Source organism: Aspergillus welwitschiae, assembly GCF_003344945.1.
Source record: "Aspergillus welwitschiae strain CBS 139.54b unplaced genomic scaffold BDQ94scaffold_11, whole genome shotgun sequence".
In the NCBI taxonomy this organism is placed as follows: domain Eukaryota; kingdom Fungi; phylum Ascomycota; class Eurotiomycetes; order Eurotiales; family Aspergillaceae; genus Aspergillus; species Aspergillus welwitschiae.
This window is the reverse complement of record NW_020798705.1, coordinates 181,335-197,273: the sequence shown is the minus strand read 5'-3', so window position 1 is coordinate 197,273 and position 15,939 is coordinate 181,335. Positions and strand designations below refer to the sequence as shown.

The 15,939-nt window shown below is 49.8% G+C and overlaps 10 protein-coding genes across 10 annotated transcripts; 3 read left to right on the top strand and 7 right to left on the bottom strand.

Moving 5' to 3' along the window:
* Window positions 1-700: 700 nt before the first annotated feature.
* On the bottom strand, window positions 701-3,421 carry BDQ94DRAFT_169032 (putative FMN-binding domain-containing protein; the record flags this gene model as incomplete). The annotated part of the gene is made up of 2 exons (XM_026771201.1): window positions 701-2,336; window positions 2,652-3,421. 2 exons carry the CDS (start codon window positions 3,419-3,421, stop codon window positions 701-703), a joined length of 2,406 nt encoding a protein of 801 aa, XP_026627735.1.
* A 360-nt stretch (window positions 3,422-3,781) lies between these two features.
* BDQ94DRAFT_140775 (class I glutamine amidotransferase-like protein) lies at window positions 3,782-4,815 on the top strand. The gene is made up of 2 exons (XM_026765696.1): window positions 3,782-4,415; window positions 4,476-4,815. The coding sequence occupies exons 1-2, from the start codon at window positions 4,047-4,049 to the stop codon at window positions 4,650-4,652; spliced, it is 546 nt and encodes a 181-aa protein (XP_026627734.1). The 5' UTR covers window positions 3,782-4,046; the 3' UTR covers window positions 4,653-4,815.
* A 4-nt stretch (window positions 4,816-4,819) lies between these two features.
* BDQ94DRAFT_140774 (uncharacterized protein) lies at window positions 4,820-5,398 on the bottom strand. Its single transcript, XM_026765695.1, has one exon. The coding sequence runs from the start codon at window positions 5,357-5,359 to the stop codon at window positions 5,015-5,017; it is 345 nt and encodes a 114-aa protein (XP_026627733.1). The 5' UTR covers window positions 5,360-5,398; the 3' UTR covers window positions 4,820-5,014.
* A 255-nt stretch (window positions 5,399-5,653) lies between these two features.
* On the top strand, window positions 5,654-6,438 carry BDQ94DRAFT_169030 (O-methyltransferase; the record flags this gene model as incomplete). The annotated part of the gene is made up of 2 exons (XM_026771200.1): window positions 5,654-6,170; window positions 6,227-6,438. 2 exons carry the CDS (start codon window positions 5,654-5,656, stop codon window positions 6,436-6,438), a joined length of 729 nt encoding a protein of 242 aa, XP_026627732.1.
* An 8-nt stretch (window positions 6,439-6,446) lies between these two features.
* BDQ94DRAFT_14641 (DsbA family oxidoreductase) lies at window positions 6,447-7,575 on the bottom strand. The gene is made up of 3 exons (XM_026766818.1): window positions 7,403-7,575; window positions 7,196-7,340; window positions 6,447-7,137 (listed from the first exon to the last, which is right to left on the bottom strand). Exons 1-3 carry the CDS (start codon window positions 7,448-7,450, stop codon window positions 6,563-6,565), a joined length of 768 nt encoding a protein of 255 aa, XP_026627731.1. The 5' UTR covers window positions 7,451-7,575; the 3' UTR covers window positions 6,447-6,562.
* A 78-nt stretch (window positions 7,576-7,653) lies between these two features.
* Window positions 7,654-8,467, bottom strand: BDQ94DRAFT_140771 (uncharacterized protein). Its single transcript, XM_026765694.1, has 3 exons — window positions 8,362-8,467; window positions 7,749-8,303; window positions 7,654-7,694 (listed from the first exon to the last, which is right to left on the bottom strand). The coding sequence occupies exon 2, from the start codon at window positions 8,074-8,076 to the stop codon at window positions 7,759-7,761; it is 318 nt and encodes a 105-aa protein (XP_026627730.1). The 5' UTR covers window positions 8,077-8,303; window positions 8,362-8,467; the 3' UTR covers window positions 7,654-7,694; window positions 7,749-7,758.
* BDQ94DRAFT_140769 (ankyrin repeat domain-containing protein) lies at window positions 7,654-8,880 on the top strand. The gene is made up of 3 exons (XM_026765693.1): window positions 7,654-8,303; window positions 8,362-8,390; window positions 8,457-8,880. The coding sequence occupies exons 1-3, from the start codon at window positions 8,192-8,194 to the stop codon at window positions 8,736-8,738; spliced, it is 423 nt and encodes a 140-aa protein (XP_026627729.1). The 5' UTR covers window positions 7,654-8,191; the 3' UTR covers window positions 8,739-8,880.
* Window positions 8,881-9,006: 126 nt separating this feature from the next.
* On the bottom strand, window positions 9,007-10,242 carry BDQ94DRAFT_169027 (esterase/lipase family protein; the record flags this gene model as incomplete). The annotated part of the gene is made up of 6 exons (XM_026771199.1): window positions 9,007-9,108; window positions 9,160-9,333; window positions 9,389-9,700; window positions 9,759-9,815; window positions 9,871-10,096; window positions 10,151-10,242. The coding sequence occupies 6 exons, from the start codon at window positions 10,240-10,242 to the stop codon at window positions 9,007-9,009; spliced, it is 963 nt and encodes a 320-aa protein (XP_026627728.1).
* Window positions 10,243-10,872: 630 nt separating this feature from the next.
* BDQ94DRAFT_140765 (uncharacterized protein) lies at window positions 10,873-13,280 on the bottom strand. The gene is made up of 4 exons (XM_026765692.1): window positions 12,968-13,280; window positions 12,395-12,878; window positions 11,747-12,330; window positions 10,873-11,688 (listed from the first exon to the last, which is right to left on the bottom strand). Exons 1-4 carry the CDS (start codon window positions 13,221-13,223, stop codon window positions 11,162-11,164), a joined length of 1,851 nt encoding a protein of 616 aa, XP_026627727.1. The 5' UTR covers window positions 13,224-13,280; the 3' UTR covers window positions 10,873-11,161.
* A 445-nt stretch (window positions 13,281-13,725) lies between these two features.
* On the bottom strand, window positions 13,726-15,197 carry BDQ94DRAFT_140764 (glycosyltransferase family 69 protein). Its single transcript, XM_026765691.1, has one exon. It carries the CDS (start codon window positions 15,127-15,129, stop codon window positions 13,837-13,839), a length of 1,293 nt encoding a protein of 430 aa, XP_026627726.1. The 5' UTR covers window positions 15,130-15,197; the 3' UTR covers window positions 13,726-13,836.
* Between the last annotated feature and the right edge of the window lie 742 nt (window positions 15,198-15,939).

Below are 15,939 nucleotides of genomic sequence, written 5' to 3'. Positions count from 1 at the left end.
GCCACGCGACTCCCAACAGCAGCAGCAAGTCACTACAGTCATACATTCCCGCTCGCCGTGCCGTCCGTGCCTCCAGATAACCGGAACTAGCTGCACTTGCATTTCTTCTCGGGTAGTCCCTTACGGATCGGACACCCAACTCTCTATACCCAGAAGCAAGAGTGTCCCGGATAACGCCGGCGGAGAACCGCCACAATGACTGCCAACAACTTTCAGGCGCTGATACGCTTATACCCACGGAAAATTCCGTTGTGTAACCTATCCACCACTGTGCGCGTGAGGTAGAAGGTTTTCACAACCAGTGACCGTGACCGGTCTCTGCATGGTGGAGTAAATGCGTGGGGATGGATGTAAGATACTGCCTCCAGACGGTTTATCTTGGCCCATCGGGTCAAAGCGGCTGTAGCTGAGGTGAACGTCGTTGTAACCGGTACTTTTGAGAATCCGTCTGGAGGGGCATTGAGGATCAGTGTGTGGGTGATCTCCTCGTGATTTGCATCTGGCATATACCGGGATATTTCCGAAAGAGTCGATCTAGTTCCGATAGAGCCGAGGCAGGCGATCCCCGGCACTACCCCGCTTAGCCGCCTGACTGTCTGTCGAAAATAATGAATATCTCAATGGTGCTGTGTCCAACAGGAGATTGAGTGTCTCGTATTAGACAAGGTGCTCAACTTCCCATTATCGACAGTATCCGAATTCAGACATCCAGGGAGATGCACTCTTGGAAAAGGGAATCCAGATTCTGGTACTTCCCATGGAAGAGAAGGCTTGTGATCGACTGACTGTTGTAGCCAGTAAGCTTGGGCGTTCCGCCTCCGTCATCCACCGGCTGAGTGACGGCAAAAATATCTCGGCCGATTGCCCTCTGTTGATTGATGATCTTGACCACATGAAAAGTCTGATAGATCGGAAATGCCCCTTCTTCTGTTGGTTGCAGGTTTATGAGCGCTTGTAACCAGTCCTGGATCTCCAACCCGACTGATAGACTCTGGCATCGGAGAATACCCGCCAGGAGTAAGCCTGAGAACCCGATGGTGTAGCTATTTTTGGTGATTGATGTCTGCATATCGCTCCACTGTGCGATACGGACTAATGTCTGAACCCAATACTCTTCTTCATTACACTCCCGTTCGTGCTGAGGGGTATCAGAACTGTAGAGGAGTTGTAAGACCCCGGTGCACTGCATGGCTCGCGCAACCGCGTAGTATGCGTAGTTCAGCGCGGCATCGTGGGACTGAAAACGGATGGTAGTACCGTTTGTGTCGCTGAGCTCGTATATTGGCTGCTCAGATGGCGGAAGTTGCAACACCCACGCATCCAGCTTTGCCGCTTCTTGATGCAATAGAGCAGTGCAATAAACATAGCGCTCGTCGACATCGAAACCACTAGCATCGTCCGACTGCAAATTCCGAAACTGCTGCAGCACGGCGTTGAAATTCAATCGGTGTGATTCACACATGATGCTAAGAACTTTCACACGCCGCTCATGCAATGTCTGCGGAACGTCTAATAGGGAGGCCGGTAAAGGTATCGATGGGAGATGCTGACAAACTTCTATCGAACTGAAATAGGCCCGAGCCCACCAGACAACATACCGGATTTGCATCCATGAAGCAAGCAGCGACTTTGTGGCTGCGTCTTTGACGCCGTTATGCCATTCAAGAAGATTCATCATGCCCCGGACGTGAGTATAGAAGCCCTGAAAATTCCCCATAGCTTGCTCTAGATGAGCGAACAGAACAAGCACAATCAGTATTGTGGTAGGGTTCTGATGGTAGTCTTGTGATTGCATGATGGCCAGCTTTTGGATCGCGGACGAGTAGTATAGATGACTCCGTGTCTGGTGAACCAGACTAGGGCTCAATGAGCACATCGACCCGGACGATTCTGTTCTGTGCTCGGCCTGAATGCGGCCAATATTGCAGGCAGATAAAGCTAGGAGGGCGTCGTTGAGAATGGGATGGCCAGCGGCCAATGAGGTGGCGAATTTGAATATCGGGTGCAAGGCTGGCAAGCAAGAGCCCTCCCAGTAGGTGGTATAGAAGATATCGCGGTCCGTCGTTTGCAATGACCGGATAATGTCATAGCTTCCGATAGAGGGAACATCTTGTGCGGCTCGAACGGCCGATGTTTGGTCTCCGGCCGGTGTTGGGGTTGTCTCTTCTGACGACACATTGGACGCTGTTGCTGTTGCTAGTGGCTCTGGTGGTGGTCTTGGGTCGTCGACTGTCGTAACTTGGAATTTGAAAGCTGGTCTAGCATATTCACAGATCTTTCCAAGTCTCGCGCAGGTTCCGCATTTTGGCTTCCGCTCATCACACTTGGTTCTGCGACTGCGGCAACTTTTACAGCCATTGCGGGAGCGGATGATGTTTGTCTTTTTAGGTCTTGGTGGTGCCGGTTTGTACATGTGATAGGATGAGGAAGTGATATATTGTATTTTTGCCTAAAAACCCGTTTCCTAATGTCAAACCAGCGCGTCCGATGACAGCCGAGGGCAATGGCGGGGGTTGAGTCACTCTTATTATAGCGCACGAGATTATGCACAGAGTCAATTGAAACGCTAAACCAGATTAGGAAATGCTTATCTCCGATAGAACCGGTACAAACTAGCTATATCATTTTTATTCTATTCTATTGAAGCGGACTTTAGTGCCTTCTTTTTATCAATCAACTCCCCTCGTTCCTGAACCAAAGCTGAAATAGCTTGTCCTGTTTCCCCGCCCATGGCTGCAAACCCCCTAACCACGCCGTTCCGGTCCCCTGGCCTCATCTCCTGACTCATCTTGTACTTGCCCTCAATCTTGGTAATCTCAATCCGGATCCCTACCACGTTCCTCTGCATCAGCTCGATGTATCGCTCAGGTGCATCTGCAACCTTCCACGGCTGTGGCCGGTCTCCTCCGGTGAATCCCATGATCCGTCGCTCGCACTGTTCCGACAGATCGTGTATCTGCTTCCATAGGAAGGCGCCCGCCTCTGGGGTCCTGGAATCATAATACAGGGAGAGCTTGCCGTAAATTTGAACGGCAGAGTAGTTCCATGTTGGGACTACCTTGCCGGTGTCAGGCTTCGTCTCGGTGTAAAATTTGGGAGTCACATAGTGATCATGGCGTCCGTTGAACACCACCAGGACATCGCGTTCGAGCGGAAGGATATTCGGTGGCGCTCCGTTGGTAAGCTCGAGCATGGATTTGGCTTGGGGATTCTGCTTTGCAATATGTGCACGAAGTTGTGGGTTGGATGATGAGTTCTCTTCGGTCTTGGGGTGGTCTAGCACGAAGGGGACGTGGGTGCATTGGAGAAAGTCCTGGGCGGAGGAGTCAATGCCCGTAATGAGCATACCGAGGGGGTTCTCCTTGATGAACTGAAGGAGAACCTCCTCATCGGTTTCAGCGTGTGCACTAGCAAAGAACATGATGATATGATGGTCTCAAGGAAGTGTATAGTTTGTTTGAAGCCTAAGGGCAGGGTACCGGGGAAAAATGGCTCAACTTTATACTACTGTGATGACTACTTATCTGGCTTTGCCACTAGCAATCCTGGATCATTCAGAGCGCTCGAATCATCTATGTTAATAATAATCCAAAGGGTTTGATTTGACCAGCTGTTGTGACTCTAGTCTCATGCCTTTCGCTCCATGTCAAATCTTCGCTCGGCATCGTTTTCGCGCACCCGATCCGGTAATTATGGGTTGAGACCCACTTTCGGTGGGAGATCCGATCGTTCTCGTTCACCCGATTGGGATTACACTTGCCTCTGCCACTGTCAGTTATAGCTGGATATTTCGTGACGATCTCAAATTATGGTGACCCAATCAGATCTGCGAAGGGGACATTACTATAATTGGTGTGCAGATGCGATGCACTATCAATTTAGACAGAAAAGTCTTTGTTTTTCAAGTTCGGCGTTGACGACAGTCAGTAATTATTAAGGGTACAAGCACCTGCTAGTCTCTTGTAGCATTGACAGCATGAGATGAATACAAATCGCTCATAACTCGCCCATTCAGTTTAACAAAATCTCCCAGCACGTCCAACACAATGGCTGCCCACGCACCACTACGCATCGCAGTCCCTATCAACACACCCCTTGGCAATGAGTTCTGGAACGATGTCTGCGGGTCTTATCAGGATGCCTTTGATCTCATTGCACCAAACGCCCAGGTCGGTATGTGCGATCCCGTGTTTGAAGGGAATTCTCCCAACCCCCAAGGTTATGACTTGATCGTCTTGAGTGGAGGGAAAGCCGATGCCTCATCCTCGGAACCCTGGGTGCTTGGTGTTCTGGACTTCCTCCGTAGGACTGCGCGGGAGTCACCAAAGACTAAGATTCTGGGCATCTGCTGGGGCCACCATGCTATATCGAGGGCATTTGGTGGAGAAGTGCGAGCCGTTCCTACGGGACCCATTGTAGGTGTCGCAGCCACCCTGCTCACCATAGCCTACAGATTGACGTATCAATTACTATAGGTCGGCCCTGAAGATGTTAAGTTGACTGAAGCTGGAATGAAGCTTTTCTCTACCCGATCAGGTGTCAAGACCTACGTGCGCTGTTTGATGGCTGCCCTTTGGTTGTTCGCCCTGCTGATGATTCTCCCCAGAGGTTACCGGAGTTTCATGTACGAGAGGTGGACCAACCTGGAGTAGGCTTTGTTTACCTGATGGTAAATCATGACTTGTTTGTTAATCAAGATGATGTGTACAATGGCAATTTTTCGGAGTGGGAACTACAAGACTACCTGAAGAGGCTAGAACAGCCAACAGATGGAGTTTTAGTGCTGAGGCGGGTGGTAAAGTGGGTTAGAGAGTGAATACTACTCTTGATTAGGGTTGTAGCTTTGTGACAGGGACATAATGACTCATAATAATACCATTGATTATGGTCAAGTTTCTGTGTACAGTGTATCGGGAAAAGCCCACATACATTGTCACTAATTTTCAAGACGGTCGAGTGACAGTCATAATGGCTACCAGAAAATAGAGTCAGCACATTGAATTTACCGCTTTTATTAGCCGGTATATAATTGTCTTTTTGTTGTGGTGCTGGATGACTCAATCGCCTTCTCCAAAATGCCAAGAACTATACTCGATCTCCGCGGAGGCAATATTTTAGAATTCCTGGACCTGGCAACTTCAACCACGGAAGAAACATCTATAGAAGCAGAAAGAGAATGGTATCCAATTTGAGGCTTCAATAAGGCATGTGTGCCTAAGATACCTCGGAAGGATGATATCGAAGGTAGACGGAATTGCCATTGCCGGCTGTAGCCTTCTTGACTTGCTTTCATTAGTCCATTTCTGTACGACGGATTATTGCAATAGCAGTTCGTGTTAAGAGCCATTTTTGCCGGCATCTGATCCTTTCGAAGTATCACTGCAATGACTGATCCCTGTATCCTCTTTGCTGTTCCGACGCTATCCGGAAGTAAACATGCCACTGTTGATGCTCCCCCGAATGCCAAGAACCCACTTCCCCCACATCCTTCACTCTTCCTCTTCTTCCGGCGTGAGCAAAGTAGCATATTTCATCAACCATTATCCCAAGCTGAAGTGATTTGTACGGCACTTTCAGGTTTCTTGTCATTGACTCTCAAAAATCGATACTTCCACAAAGTAGCAGTCCTCTTAACACCGGATAAAAGCACACCATGTCATCCCCGAATCCCGTCGATGCCCCGCAGCATGTCCTACAGCTCCTTTCCGAACTTCACAAAAAGTCCTTGGAACAGGAAGCTCTGATTTCCAAGAACGGCAAGTTTATTTCCACGACTCTTCTCGGCAAGCTAGAAGACAAAGACGCTGCCGCCAAGCAAGCCGAATTCGACCAAGTCATGCTCGACAAATTCATCGCGCTGGACGAAGACAAATGCCAATTTACCTATCAGCTGATCAACGCCATGGGTGCGACTAATGTCATCGAGGCAGGCACCAGCTTTGGGGTCAGCACCATCTACCTTGCTCTGGCTGTCGCGAAGACCACCGCCGCAACCGGCAAGTCTGGCACTGTCATCGCAACGGAGAAGGAGAAATCGAAGGCGGATATTGCCCGTGCTTACTGGCGTCAGTGTGGTGATGTTGTGGAGAAACAGATCGATCTGAGAGAGGGTGATCTGCTTGAAACTTTGAAGGAAGGGCTGCCGGAAATCGATCTTCTCCTTCTTGACAGTAAGTTTGTTGCCTTGTTGGCCGAGGACACCTATATGGCTAACTGAGATCCATAGTCTGGACTCCTCTAGCACTTCCTAGCCTTAAAATCGTTCTCCCTCGGCTCCGACACGGTGCAGTGGTCCTTGCGGATAACACGATCTCCGGAGCTCAGGGCTACGCGGATCTATTGTCCTTCTTGAGATCGCCTGAGAATGGCTTCCGCAATATGACGTTGCCTTTCACGAATGGATTTGAGATGAGCGTTTACCTGCCGCAGGGGAAGTGAAAGAGGGAAGTGGGAGCTTGCAGTGAGCAAGGATCAATATGCATCTGGACCAAATTCGTACATAGTTGACTGAGCTTGATATCTCTCAATAACAGTACATATTTACTGAAGCCCCATCATAGTCTCAACACGAAGTCATTTCCTGACCTCCCAATACCTTGTCCGCAGAATCCAAACCCTTTCCTGCTTTATGTGCAATAAGGGCCTGCAAGAACTCATCGACATCCAGAGCACCACTTAAAGTCAACACCGCACCTTCAGCATTCTCTCCCCCGCCAATCTGAAAGCATGGCACACCGTGAACTCCTTCCTGACGAGCCCTTGTCGCCATATCATCAATCTCCTCCACTCCCTGTCCCTGTTCAAGCCAGGACCGGACCTTGACTTCATCCAAATACCCCTCACTAGCGTGTACGGCAACGCGCACCAAGGTTTCCACATCAGTAATATCCAGTTCATCCTCAAAATGGGCCCGGAAGATGCCTTCAGCAACAGCCGTGGCAGTATCGCGAGCACCACAACCATCAATCTCTCCTTGCCGACTAATTAACTCGCTCAACAAAAGCAGTTGGTGCGCACGCAGGCTATTCCCAAACCGTCCTCCAAACTTGAAATAGATCCCTTCTTGGGCACCTAGTCGCTCCAGCCGAGCTTTTGCGGCAGGGACTTTATCGGCTCCAAGTCTTTGGGTCATTCTCTCTATTGCGGGGGTTTCATTAGGATTGATCTCGAACTTGAGGGTTATAAGGCCACAGACCTATGTAGGGAACACTTTCCATCGGAGCATCGCGGTCTAGAAAGTACGGTTTCCAGGAAATGCGGATGCGGTCTTGGCTTCCCCCGGGGTAGGTCTTTTGGTATAGGCGGATGGCCTTGGTTAGGCGGCGGTAGCCAATGTAGCACTGTCGAGGTGGAAGTCTCGATTAAATTAAGTCTAAGATAATATGGACGGAATGTGACATACCCATGGGCATACTGGATCTGAGATGACAGTGATTTCAATGAGTGCCATGGTTGCGGGCAGCGATCGAAGATGGATTGATGGAATATGGTTGGGAGAGGGTGAATCTGGTGGAGAGGATTATGGGTTAAATAGAAAATGCTGACACTTGCTTCTATATGGACCGAAGGATGCTGACTGGAAGAGTGGCGCTGTAAATGTAGTTGCCTCAAAACGGAGCCATGCTTTGATTCTGATTTTAGGCGGCAATCATCCGCCAATCGACCGAAGCTTAGGCTGTTTTTGTTCAAAGCTAGTAAGAGTACATTTATGGTCAAGCCTACTGAGTGATGCTTATATTTCTGTTTAGATATACAATTCTAACACTGAATTATGAATCGCAGTACCAGCCCAGAGCAAGAAAGTACCTGCATAGACCAGGGGATACTCCAGCCGACCCACTCATGCTGCGTTCCCCTCCTGCCCCTCCTCAGATTTGGTGGGAATAGCCTGCTCTGGAGGCCTTTCATGCAAGCCTGGCCAATATTATCCTGGCATGTAACTATTGCATATTGATACCTGCAGTCCCCACTGAGCTTCGAGGCAAATGATTCCACAAAGTATGGTGGAGCTAGTTGAGCTGGACAGCGAAGTGCTGTTGTAGGGCAGCAACTGTCAGGCCAAACAGCATGACACATCTTAACTTCGAATTCTCTGTACCTCCTCACTCCATCCCACCTTCATCCTTGCCAGGAACAACTCCACATCAAATCATCTGTTTCTCCGATTAATCATAGTTCCTGCTGAGACGAGATGGGTGACGGAAACACGTTTGACAACAGAGACAACACAGTTCACAACCAGGCTGGTAGTCAGGTTGTTTATGGCAGTATTTATAATAATACTATCTATGCCTATGAGCAAGGTATATTATTCGATCAAGCTTCTAATTACTACACTAGTACTGACTTCCATGGTCACAGATGGCGTGCAGCATATTGCTGAGGACAAGGTAGACAAATGAATCGTTCAACACCCATAGATACTACACAGACTAATATATCATCCCTTATCTCAGTCTCATCTCGATCAGAAGCTCCTAGAAGCAGCCGGGAAAGGGGAAACTGCGAAAGTGAAGCATCTACTGGACAACGGGGCAAACGCTTCGGCCGTGGATTCGCAAGGCCAGACAGTGCTTCACGTCGCTGCATCTGGGGGACACGATGATATTATCGGCATTCTCTTGAGGCGAGGGGCCGACAAGCATGCGAGAAACCGCTCTAATCACCGCCCTTCGGAGCTCGCCAGGTTGCTTGGTCATATTCCCCTGGCGAACAAATTGGAGCTGAACTTGCTTTGAAGGGGGGTTTTTGGATGACGATTTCTTTTTATGATTCATGATGAATATATTCACTGTTAGCAATCGTCAAACTTTACCTGAACGCATACAGTCTACTATGAATGCACATAAAACGCTTAATGAATGAAATGCAAGCATCTTCACATTTCGTGTCTCTTCATCAACGATCACCACACAAATACAGACTAAGACATCTTGACCAGAATCCAATGTTGCAATTCAGTATCATCTCGATAGGGCAACAGATACCAAATACTTGCAAGCGCATCTATCGCGCAAATGTCCCAAAGTTCATCCCCCCATTGATAGTTTGCTGGCCTGCCTGGTTGTTGATGGAAGCCCCAGCATTGTTGAAGTTGAATACAGGGCTCTGGGATGAAAGTTAGCAATTGTAGTAGCGTATCAAGCAGTAGATCCTTACACTCGACTTCTGCTTCACCGGTGCCTCAACCATCATCTTCCTCAGTGCACCAAGCACCAACCCATATCCTTCATCATCTTCCCTCGATCGGAACTTGCAGATGTTTTTGTGATCGGCTTGGATGGATATCATGTCTCCGCGACCGGGGATAGTGGCAGAATTGCGGTCAACCACCTTTGCTCAAGTTAGCTTAACTAGTAGAGATTTCAGGAATCTGCAGTCCGTTTACCATGACGCCCTGTGTTTTCAACTGCTCGTAGAAGAAAGTGGTTAGGATACTGTCATCGGAGTTATCGCGTTTTCGCAATACGTTCGCAAATTCTTCGATCAGGAGCTGCAATGTGCCCGATTTGCTTTTCAGGTCCGAGATATTGGCCTTGTTGCTTTCAAAGATGTAATCCGCCACTTTATTTAAGCGTGACACCCAGTTCGCGATTTCGGAACCGCAGAATGGAGTTCCCAGAAAGGCGATGCCGCGGACGTGTTGGCTGATTATCTGCGTGTTGTCGGACGGGGAACTGCGATTGCCTGCCACGACAGCCTGCGATGATCCGTTAAGTCGCTCGACTTTGAGGAGAAAAGAAGGGTTGTTAACTTACCTGCGCGCAGACCAAGCCGCCCAAGCTATGGGCTACAAAGATAATCGGGCGATCCGGCTATTTTGCATCCTTAGCTTTCTCGAGATCCTGGTTTAATCGTAAAGCTTCTTACCGAAGAGGCTCTAAACCGTGCCAACTGGGCACAAAGATCCTCGGCATTGCCCACGATTCCGTTCTGGGAAAGAGCTGTCGTGAAGCTGACCACCCGTGAATCATACCCAAAAGTCATGATACGGGTTTTTGGCAAGTCTTGCGGTAGAAGGGCTTGGGGCCAGCACACATCGTCGATCGTCCAGGTTGCGTCGCGACTTCCGCCGAGGCCATGGACAAAGACGATGCTAAGAAAGTCAACTTCGGGAAAGATATTCTTTATCAGGTCTGTGGAAACTCACTCAACCTCCGCTTCGTTGGAGTCGTACAGCACTTTGATGCCATACTGAGGTTCGCTCTCACTGGCCTTTGCCGAACTCCGAAAGATGGTCATGATGAGTGTCTGCTTTGTGCAGAGGTTAGTGGGGTAAGTTCCTAATGCCGCTCAGTCGGTTAGTGGGAAGTAAATGGTATGATCCTGAGTGTAGCGCGCTCAAGGGAGTCTAGATGGCTTTATATCTTCTTTCATAAGATGTATATAACCGGGCATTTTACTTGATCTCCCTATAGATGATGCCTGCCCTCTCTTCTTTTCTTTGCCCCGCCAATTCCTTGGGCATCCTGCTGGTCCACCAGGCGACAAACGACAGGTCCAAGCCATCATGCATAAAAGCCCGGCCGATGTCGATCATGCGTAAGTCGAGATGCTGTTGGCTGCTGATGCAGCCATGTCAACCTAAATGAACCCGAGGTCTCCGAGATAGCAGCACGCACGCGTATATGGAACCAAAGCCTTGTTGCTCAAAGGCTCTAACTTTTAGGTGGGCGTGGTTAAATTGAACGTTGTCAAGATTCCTTCGGAGCGAGTAATATAAGGCTTTAATATATGTGGAACCTTCTACGATGTTGTCTCCATTGGCCAGTAGGGCACCTGCAACTTCCCCTCATTCTTGCATGAGGTAGGCCATCTCCTACTTTGTACCTCGCCACAGATAATCCCGTCAATCCAGGTAGAACAATTAGAGGGATATATAAAGCGATCAATATAATGTAGCACTTTGTGCTCTCGACGTAGGCAGTATTGGTCTAGGACGACCGAACAACTCTCACATCCTTAGACATAAGCTGATATGTCGAGCTTGATGGCTAACTAATCAATAGCAGATCATGGTGCGCACCGTACACAGATCTTGTTCCAATAGTGCCCCATTCGAATCAATTGATAATATCATTCGTCACATTAAAACATTAATCATGGTATGTCCCAATAGTCCATCCCGGATGTACTACTCCGAGTTTACCAACTCATCAGATCATATCGAACCTCTCTTCAACGGAATAACCTCATCCACAGAACCCAGGCCTGCCATTCGTACGCCATCCTTCCCTTGGATTTCCCCGAACATGACCTTCAAATTCCTCAACTCATCCGGGACATTCTCTCGACCTCCCAAGCACCCCTTAGCCGCCAGATCGTCCAGCCGTGCACTGGCTCGAGTGGTGCACAATGTCTGAAACATGCCGGTCATGCTTGCAGATATTCCGTTGCTGATTAGTGCATGTCCACCAAAGAGAATAAACGCCAGCGCAGATCCAAGACACGCAAAGTACGCGGCGATCAGGCGGGCCGGTCGGCTAAAGGAGTATACGTTCACGGTCACATTGTTCATAACGGTAACCTCAGTGGTGGTTTGATTCATAGTCAGAAGGGAGATTGTAATGTTTTGTAGTAGGTCTTGCATTGACGCGCTCGTAATGTTGAAGCTTGGTGTGTTTGCAGGACCGGAGGATAGTTCTGTCAGGGAGATGATGGTGTTGGCTGATGGCTGGCTGTGGAGGACTACATTCGGTGAGTCTTTGCTAGATTTAGTCTGCGACTTGCGTAAAGAAGTACTTACTGAGCATGTCAATATATCCTGAGAGTGCGTACACAACTGTGTCTTGGACAGCGGCTAGGTTCGCCCGGCGGAAGATGTCGATAACGTTGCCTCCTGTTTCTCCCATCGTGGTTGTATTGATTCGCGAGTCCAGAGACCCAGTCCGAGGATATATGCCACCATTGTCGTAAATATACGAGCTGTTTAATTGGCGAATTGTGTTAACCTCCGTGGTGACGTGTTGCTGGCTCCCCGTGTAGGTGATGTGCAGGTTGTAGTTCGACTCGTATGCTCGGCAGGTGAGATTCTGATATCCGCCGTCCCGCATCCAGCGCAAACCGAAGTCAAAAGCATATTCCGAGCGGTTGCTGCGGGCAGCATTATCCCGCGACGCGATGTAGAGATACCCCCACGAGTGCGTCTGCGGGTAGGACCGGTTGACCCAGCTGTAAAGATCTGGAGAGGAGTAGTTGCGGCACTCGAAGCTGGGGCCTGGTATGCTTATAGTGTAGGAGCAATCGGTAGCGCACGGAGACGAGGATGGAAGATAGTGCCCGGCCATCATGGCCTGTCTTGCAACGCGGGTAAGCTTATAGGTAGGTCCGCTATTGGAAAGTCGTTAGGGCATCCGTTCACCAGAACAATCAACAATTTTTACATAGAACCTACTCATAGGCATCGTAAGAATCGGGCTGCCACAGTGCTTCAGCCATCATGCCACCAAATGTGCCATTTCCCATAAAGGCTGGGTCAAATGTCGGAACCGACTGATTCTTCAGAATATGGAGCGACTTGGACTCGACGGTCAGGGCACCCGCTGGGAAGATCATGGCGATAGGGATACACCAACATATCAAGGCGCAAACGAATGGAATAGGAGCCACCGCGAGAAGCTTTACATTTCCGAGATAGAGGGGGTTCGTCAACACCGAGAGGAAGGAGTCAATGTCGCCGATGCGCATCGGACGGGCGCGCAGGTCCTTCCATAGCATCTGGATAAAAGACATGCCCAACGCGGCGGCCAGGAATGTTCGGAATACGTTCACAAATACAACTGACAGGGCTGTCACATATGGCTGCTTGATGGTCTTGTCGACTTCACGCTGGTCCAACCAATGAAAGAGACCGAGATGCATGGATGCCACAGAGGCCGCTGAAATGCACAGTTAACGACCCTCCGAATTTAGGAGAGGGTAGGCGAGGCAATAATTGCACCTCAATCGCTATAGTGATAAAGCCTACCTAAGAGAAAGCAAGTAATGATGGAACTTGGAGTCATCCAGCCAATAGTCCAGTGGGACGTGCTGGATGTACCCTTCTCGAGTGTGGATGCGACCGACGAAGGGGTTGCTGGAGGTTCATCGGAGAATTCTTCCTCATTTTGGGGTGTAGCAGCCTCTGAATGTGCATTGGCAGTTGAATTTGCATTCTTCTCTGGTACTGTCTCTACTTCCGGCTCTCCTTGGTCCGCCAGCGCGTAGTGATGCTGAGGCGCCATGAGGAAGGCTGCCGTCTGCCAAGCGGGCGACGAACAAATGTGGACGAACGGATCGCAAGACGGCCTCAAGACATTTAAGGCCCGGCCCACCTCCGAACAAAGGACGAAAGCAAGTTAATGCGGCGCAGCAACCCCGCCTCCAGGGGTGGATTGCGAGATAGGCCGGGCTTCGGAACGAGCCATCCTCCAATGCCTGATCAATTCCGGTACAACAGGGGCTTAAGACATGCATTTAGACAGCATCACATGGGGAATTCAGCGGGAGCAGCCAGGTTGAGAACACAGCGAGCGTGTCAGCGCTAGTCAGCAACGGCGCAGCTTTAGCGCTGGATAGATCCAGCCGGGCCCTGGTCGTGAGGTTATCCCCTGCAATCACCCGATTGAAAGCGGTCAGCTATTGGCTGGAAAAGCCATCGCAATCAACGAGATACCTTTAATAGCCATCCGCAGGTGCGCCAGCAAGGGTTCACTGCAAGCCACGTACACGCGACCGAACGGCCGGGTGGAAGCACTGCCTCGCTCTGCCTGACTGCCCGCAGTAATCAGCCTGGTTAGATGAATGCACATCACAATACAAAAGATCCACTCTACGAAAATGGCTCGGGGAATGAAATTAAACAGCATCTACCCAGGACTGGTCGTCCCAGGCTGGCATGCATTTGATCTGCTTCGGCGGCTCTTTCTGCCAATGTACCAGCTCATCGTGAGGGGAATATCGCCCTGGCCCTGGATTACCCAGGAGCGTATGGACGTAGCCCTTTTCGTTCTTAGCCCTCAACGACCAGCGATATTCATATGCAACATTCACGGTTGGAATAGCAAGCACTTTCCCAAGACCCAAGCGCCAGAGGTCTTGTGCCAGCAGTGTAGGCTCCCCCATGTAGCACTCATCCTCCTCTGAAAATCGGAACTGTACCTGCCCATCAATAAATGGGCCACTGTCCAAGGTGACCATTCCACCCCAGCAGCTATATACCTGCACAGGTAGATGCTTTATAAAACGTTCACGACTGGGTCCATGATGGGAAAATAGGTTATGAGAGTCCCAGATCGACCCGTCCGATGAAATGTCGAAGAAGAGATCTCCAGAGAGGTCCCGGGATACCCAAACATCGTGGATTACCCCTTCCTCTCTCCAGTCAAATGCACATGTCATCGTCGCATCTTGCACCTTTTGCTGATAGATCAACTCGAGTATGTCCTCCGGGCAGATACCGATGTCGTTAATGAATATGATCATGGGATCATGGCCAAAAGGGCCACCCTTCTGTCTGGCTCCGGTGATGAGAGGCTCGAGAGCCATATTCCGCAGCTCGGACAGGTCCTTGATGCGGTTTTCGCCCGGGCCGAGCGGGTTTATCGGGCTCCGAGAGAAATAATATCGGACTCCCATGGCATGCAGCTCCGGCTTCAAACGAGCCAGGATCTCATATGTTCCATCGGTTGACCGGCCCTCCACAATCGACAAAGCGCAGTGCTCTGGCCCCAGGTATCGGATAGCCTCCAGGATGCTTCCCATCAAAGGAAGGATGATATGAATCACTTGGTAGAGGTTGAGGGCAAAGAAGTATTGGATTTCGGGGTGCTTTCCGTCGACGGGAATCAGTGAATGGTAACGCTGGCTGATAGTCGCGGGACACTCAAGCTGAGCGGACGCGGTCATATTATGGTTGATAATGCCGCACACGAACTGATGGATTTCGACGGGAGTGTAGTCGCTTTCAGCCTTCATGCGCGAGTGGAGGTCTTCGGATACTGATGCGAGATCGAACCCAGTACACGAGCTATGGGCTCGTCGAGCCGCTAGCCACCGTGGTTTATCATTGCGGCAGAGAAGAAAGAGAATAGCTGAGGCCCCAAGGATTAGCAAGAACCTGCGCCATATTCTCGGGCGTCTGAATGTCATCCTGGTTCTGACATCAGAACGAACTCTCTCTTTCTTGCTGTGGAAACCAAGGAAGCGCACAGGTAAAGATGGATCAGGTTGTCAGTTTTGACCTGGGACTATCAGTCTTTTAAAAAGCAAAGCCTGGACTTGACGCCCACGCTAACATGACACCAAGGGTGTTGGATCTACATTCTGAACTTCCGTGACGGGTCCTGAATCCTTCTCCACGAACAATGACTGCCAGTGGCAGCCGTAAGCAATGATACCAAATGATACCTACTGCCTAGAACCTGTCAGATCGAGGATCGCACCACTCATGGCTCCGTTGTCTCAGCAGTGCATTCTTCTGATGACGATACTAACTAAAAGAGAAAGCATTGTTACTCTTTAGTTACAAACAATCCTCATTCTAGTTACTCGTATCTGACGTGGCTTGCGTCAACAGGCTCAAACTTTCTGCCCTATTTGATGGTGAACAAAGTTAAAATAACTGAAGACAGATGTTTAATAGTTCAGATGAATGAGGCTTCTGCCTGTAATATCGGGTAACAATACAATACAGATGCGGCCCCCAACAGACCAATTCCGACTACGAACCCTTTAGTGGAACTAGTATATTTAGTATCAAGTAGAGCGCAATGGCGGCTGCGCAGTGGGGTTGCGTGGTGCCGCAGGGCTTCTCTCATTCGAGGAGCATCCACACTACCACTACCAGCTTAGCCGGGGTCCGCGTCACTAACTTCATGAACAGCGCGTAACGCCAAGCGAAAACTCAGCTGGAGTGGAGATTCAGGGGCTCGTGCTGGCTTCCAGTTCTTCCGAGGGTCC

Excerpts from the sequence above, each read along its gene's own strand:
- BDQ94DRAFT_140775 (XM_026765696.1), top strand. The coding sequence starts at position 4,047 with ATGGCTGCCCACGCACCACTACGCATCGCAGTCCCTATCAACACACCC. Across the intron at positions 4,416-4,475 it reads CCGTTCCTACGGGACCCATT|GTCGGCCCTGAAGATGTTAA; the intron begins GTAGGTGTCGCA and ends CAATTACTATAG.
- BDQ94DRAFT_140774 (XM_026765695.1), bottom strand. The coding sequence starts at position 5,359 with ATGCCGGCAAAAATGGCTCTTAACACGAACTGCTATTGCAATAATCCG.
- BDQ94DRAFT_140771 (XM_026765694.1), bottom strand. The coding sequence starts at position 8,076 with ATGTGTCATGCTGTTTGGCCTGACAGTTGCTGCCCTACAACAGCACTT.
- BDQ94DRAFT_140769 (XM_026765693.1), top strand. The coding sequence starts at position 8,192 with ATGGGTGACGGAAACACGTTTGACAACAGAGACAACACAGTTCACAAC. Across the intron at positions 8,304-8,361 it reads TATCTATGCCTATGAGCAAG|ATGGCGTGCAGCATATTGCT; the intron begins GTATATTATTCG and ends CCATGGTCACAG. Across the intron at positions 8,391-8,456 it reads AGCATATTGCTGAGGACAAG|TCTCATCTCGATCAGAAGCT; the intron begins GTAGACAAATGA and ends CCCTTATCTCAG.
- BDQ94DRAFT_14641 (XM_026766818.1), bottom strand. The coding sequence starts at position 7,450 with ATGGCACTCATTGAAATCACTGTCATCTCAGATCCAGTATGCCCATGG. Across the intron at positions 7,341-7,402 it reads CAGATCCAGTATGCCCATGG|TGCTACATTGGCTACCGCCG; the intron begins GTATGTCACATT and ends CCACCTCGACAG. Across the intron at positions 7,138-7,195 it reads GGAAAGTGTTCCCTACATAG|AGAGAATGACCCAAAGACTT; the intron begins GTCTGTGGCCTT and ends CCCCCGCAATAG.
- BDQ94DRAFT_140765 (XM_026765692.1), bottom strand. The coding sequence starts at position 13,223 with ATGGCGCCTCAGCATCACTACGCGCTGGCGGACCAAGGAGAGCCGGAA. Across the intron at positions 12,879-12,967 it reads CATTACTTGCTTTCTCTTAG|CGGCCTCTGTGGCATCCATG; the intron begins GTAGGCTTTATC and ends TGTGCATTTCAG. Across the intron at positions 12,331-12,394 it reads GATTCTTACGATGCCTATGA|CGGACCTACCTATAAGCTTA; the intron begins GTAGGTTCTATG and ends ACTTTCCAATAG.
- BDQ94DRAFT_140764 (XM_026765691.1), bottom strand. The coding sequence starts at position 15,129 with ATGACATTCAGACGCCCGAGAATATGGCGCAGGTTCTTGCTAATCCTT.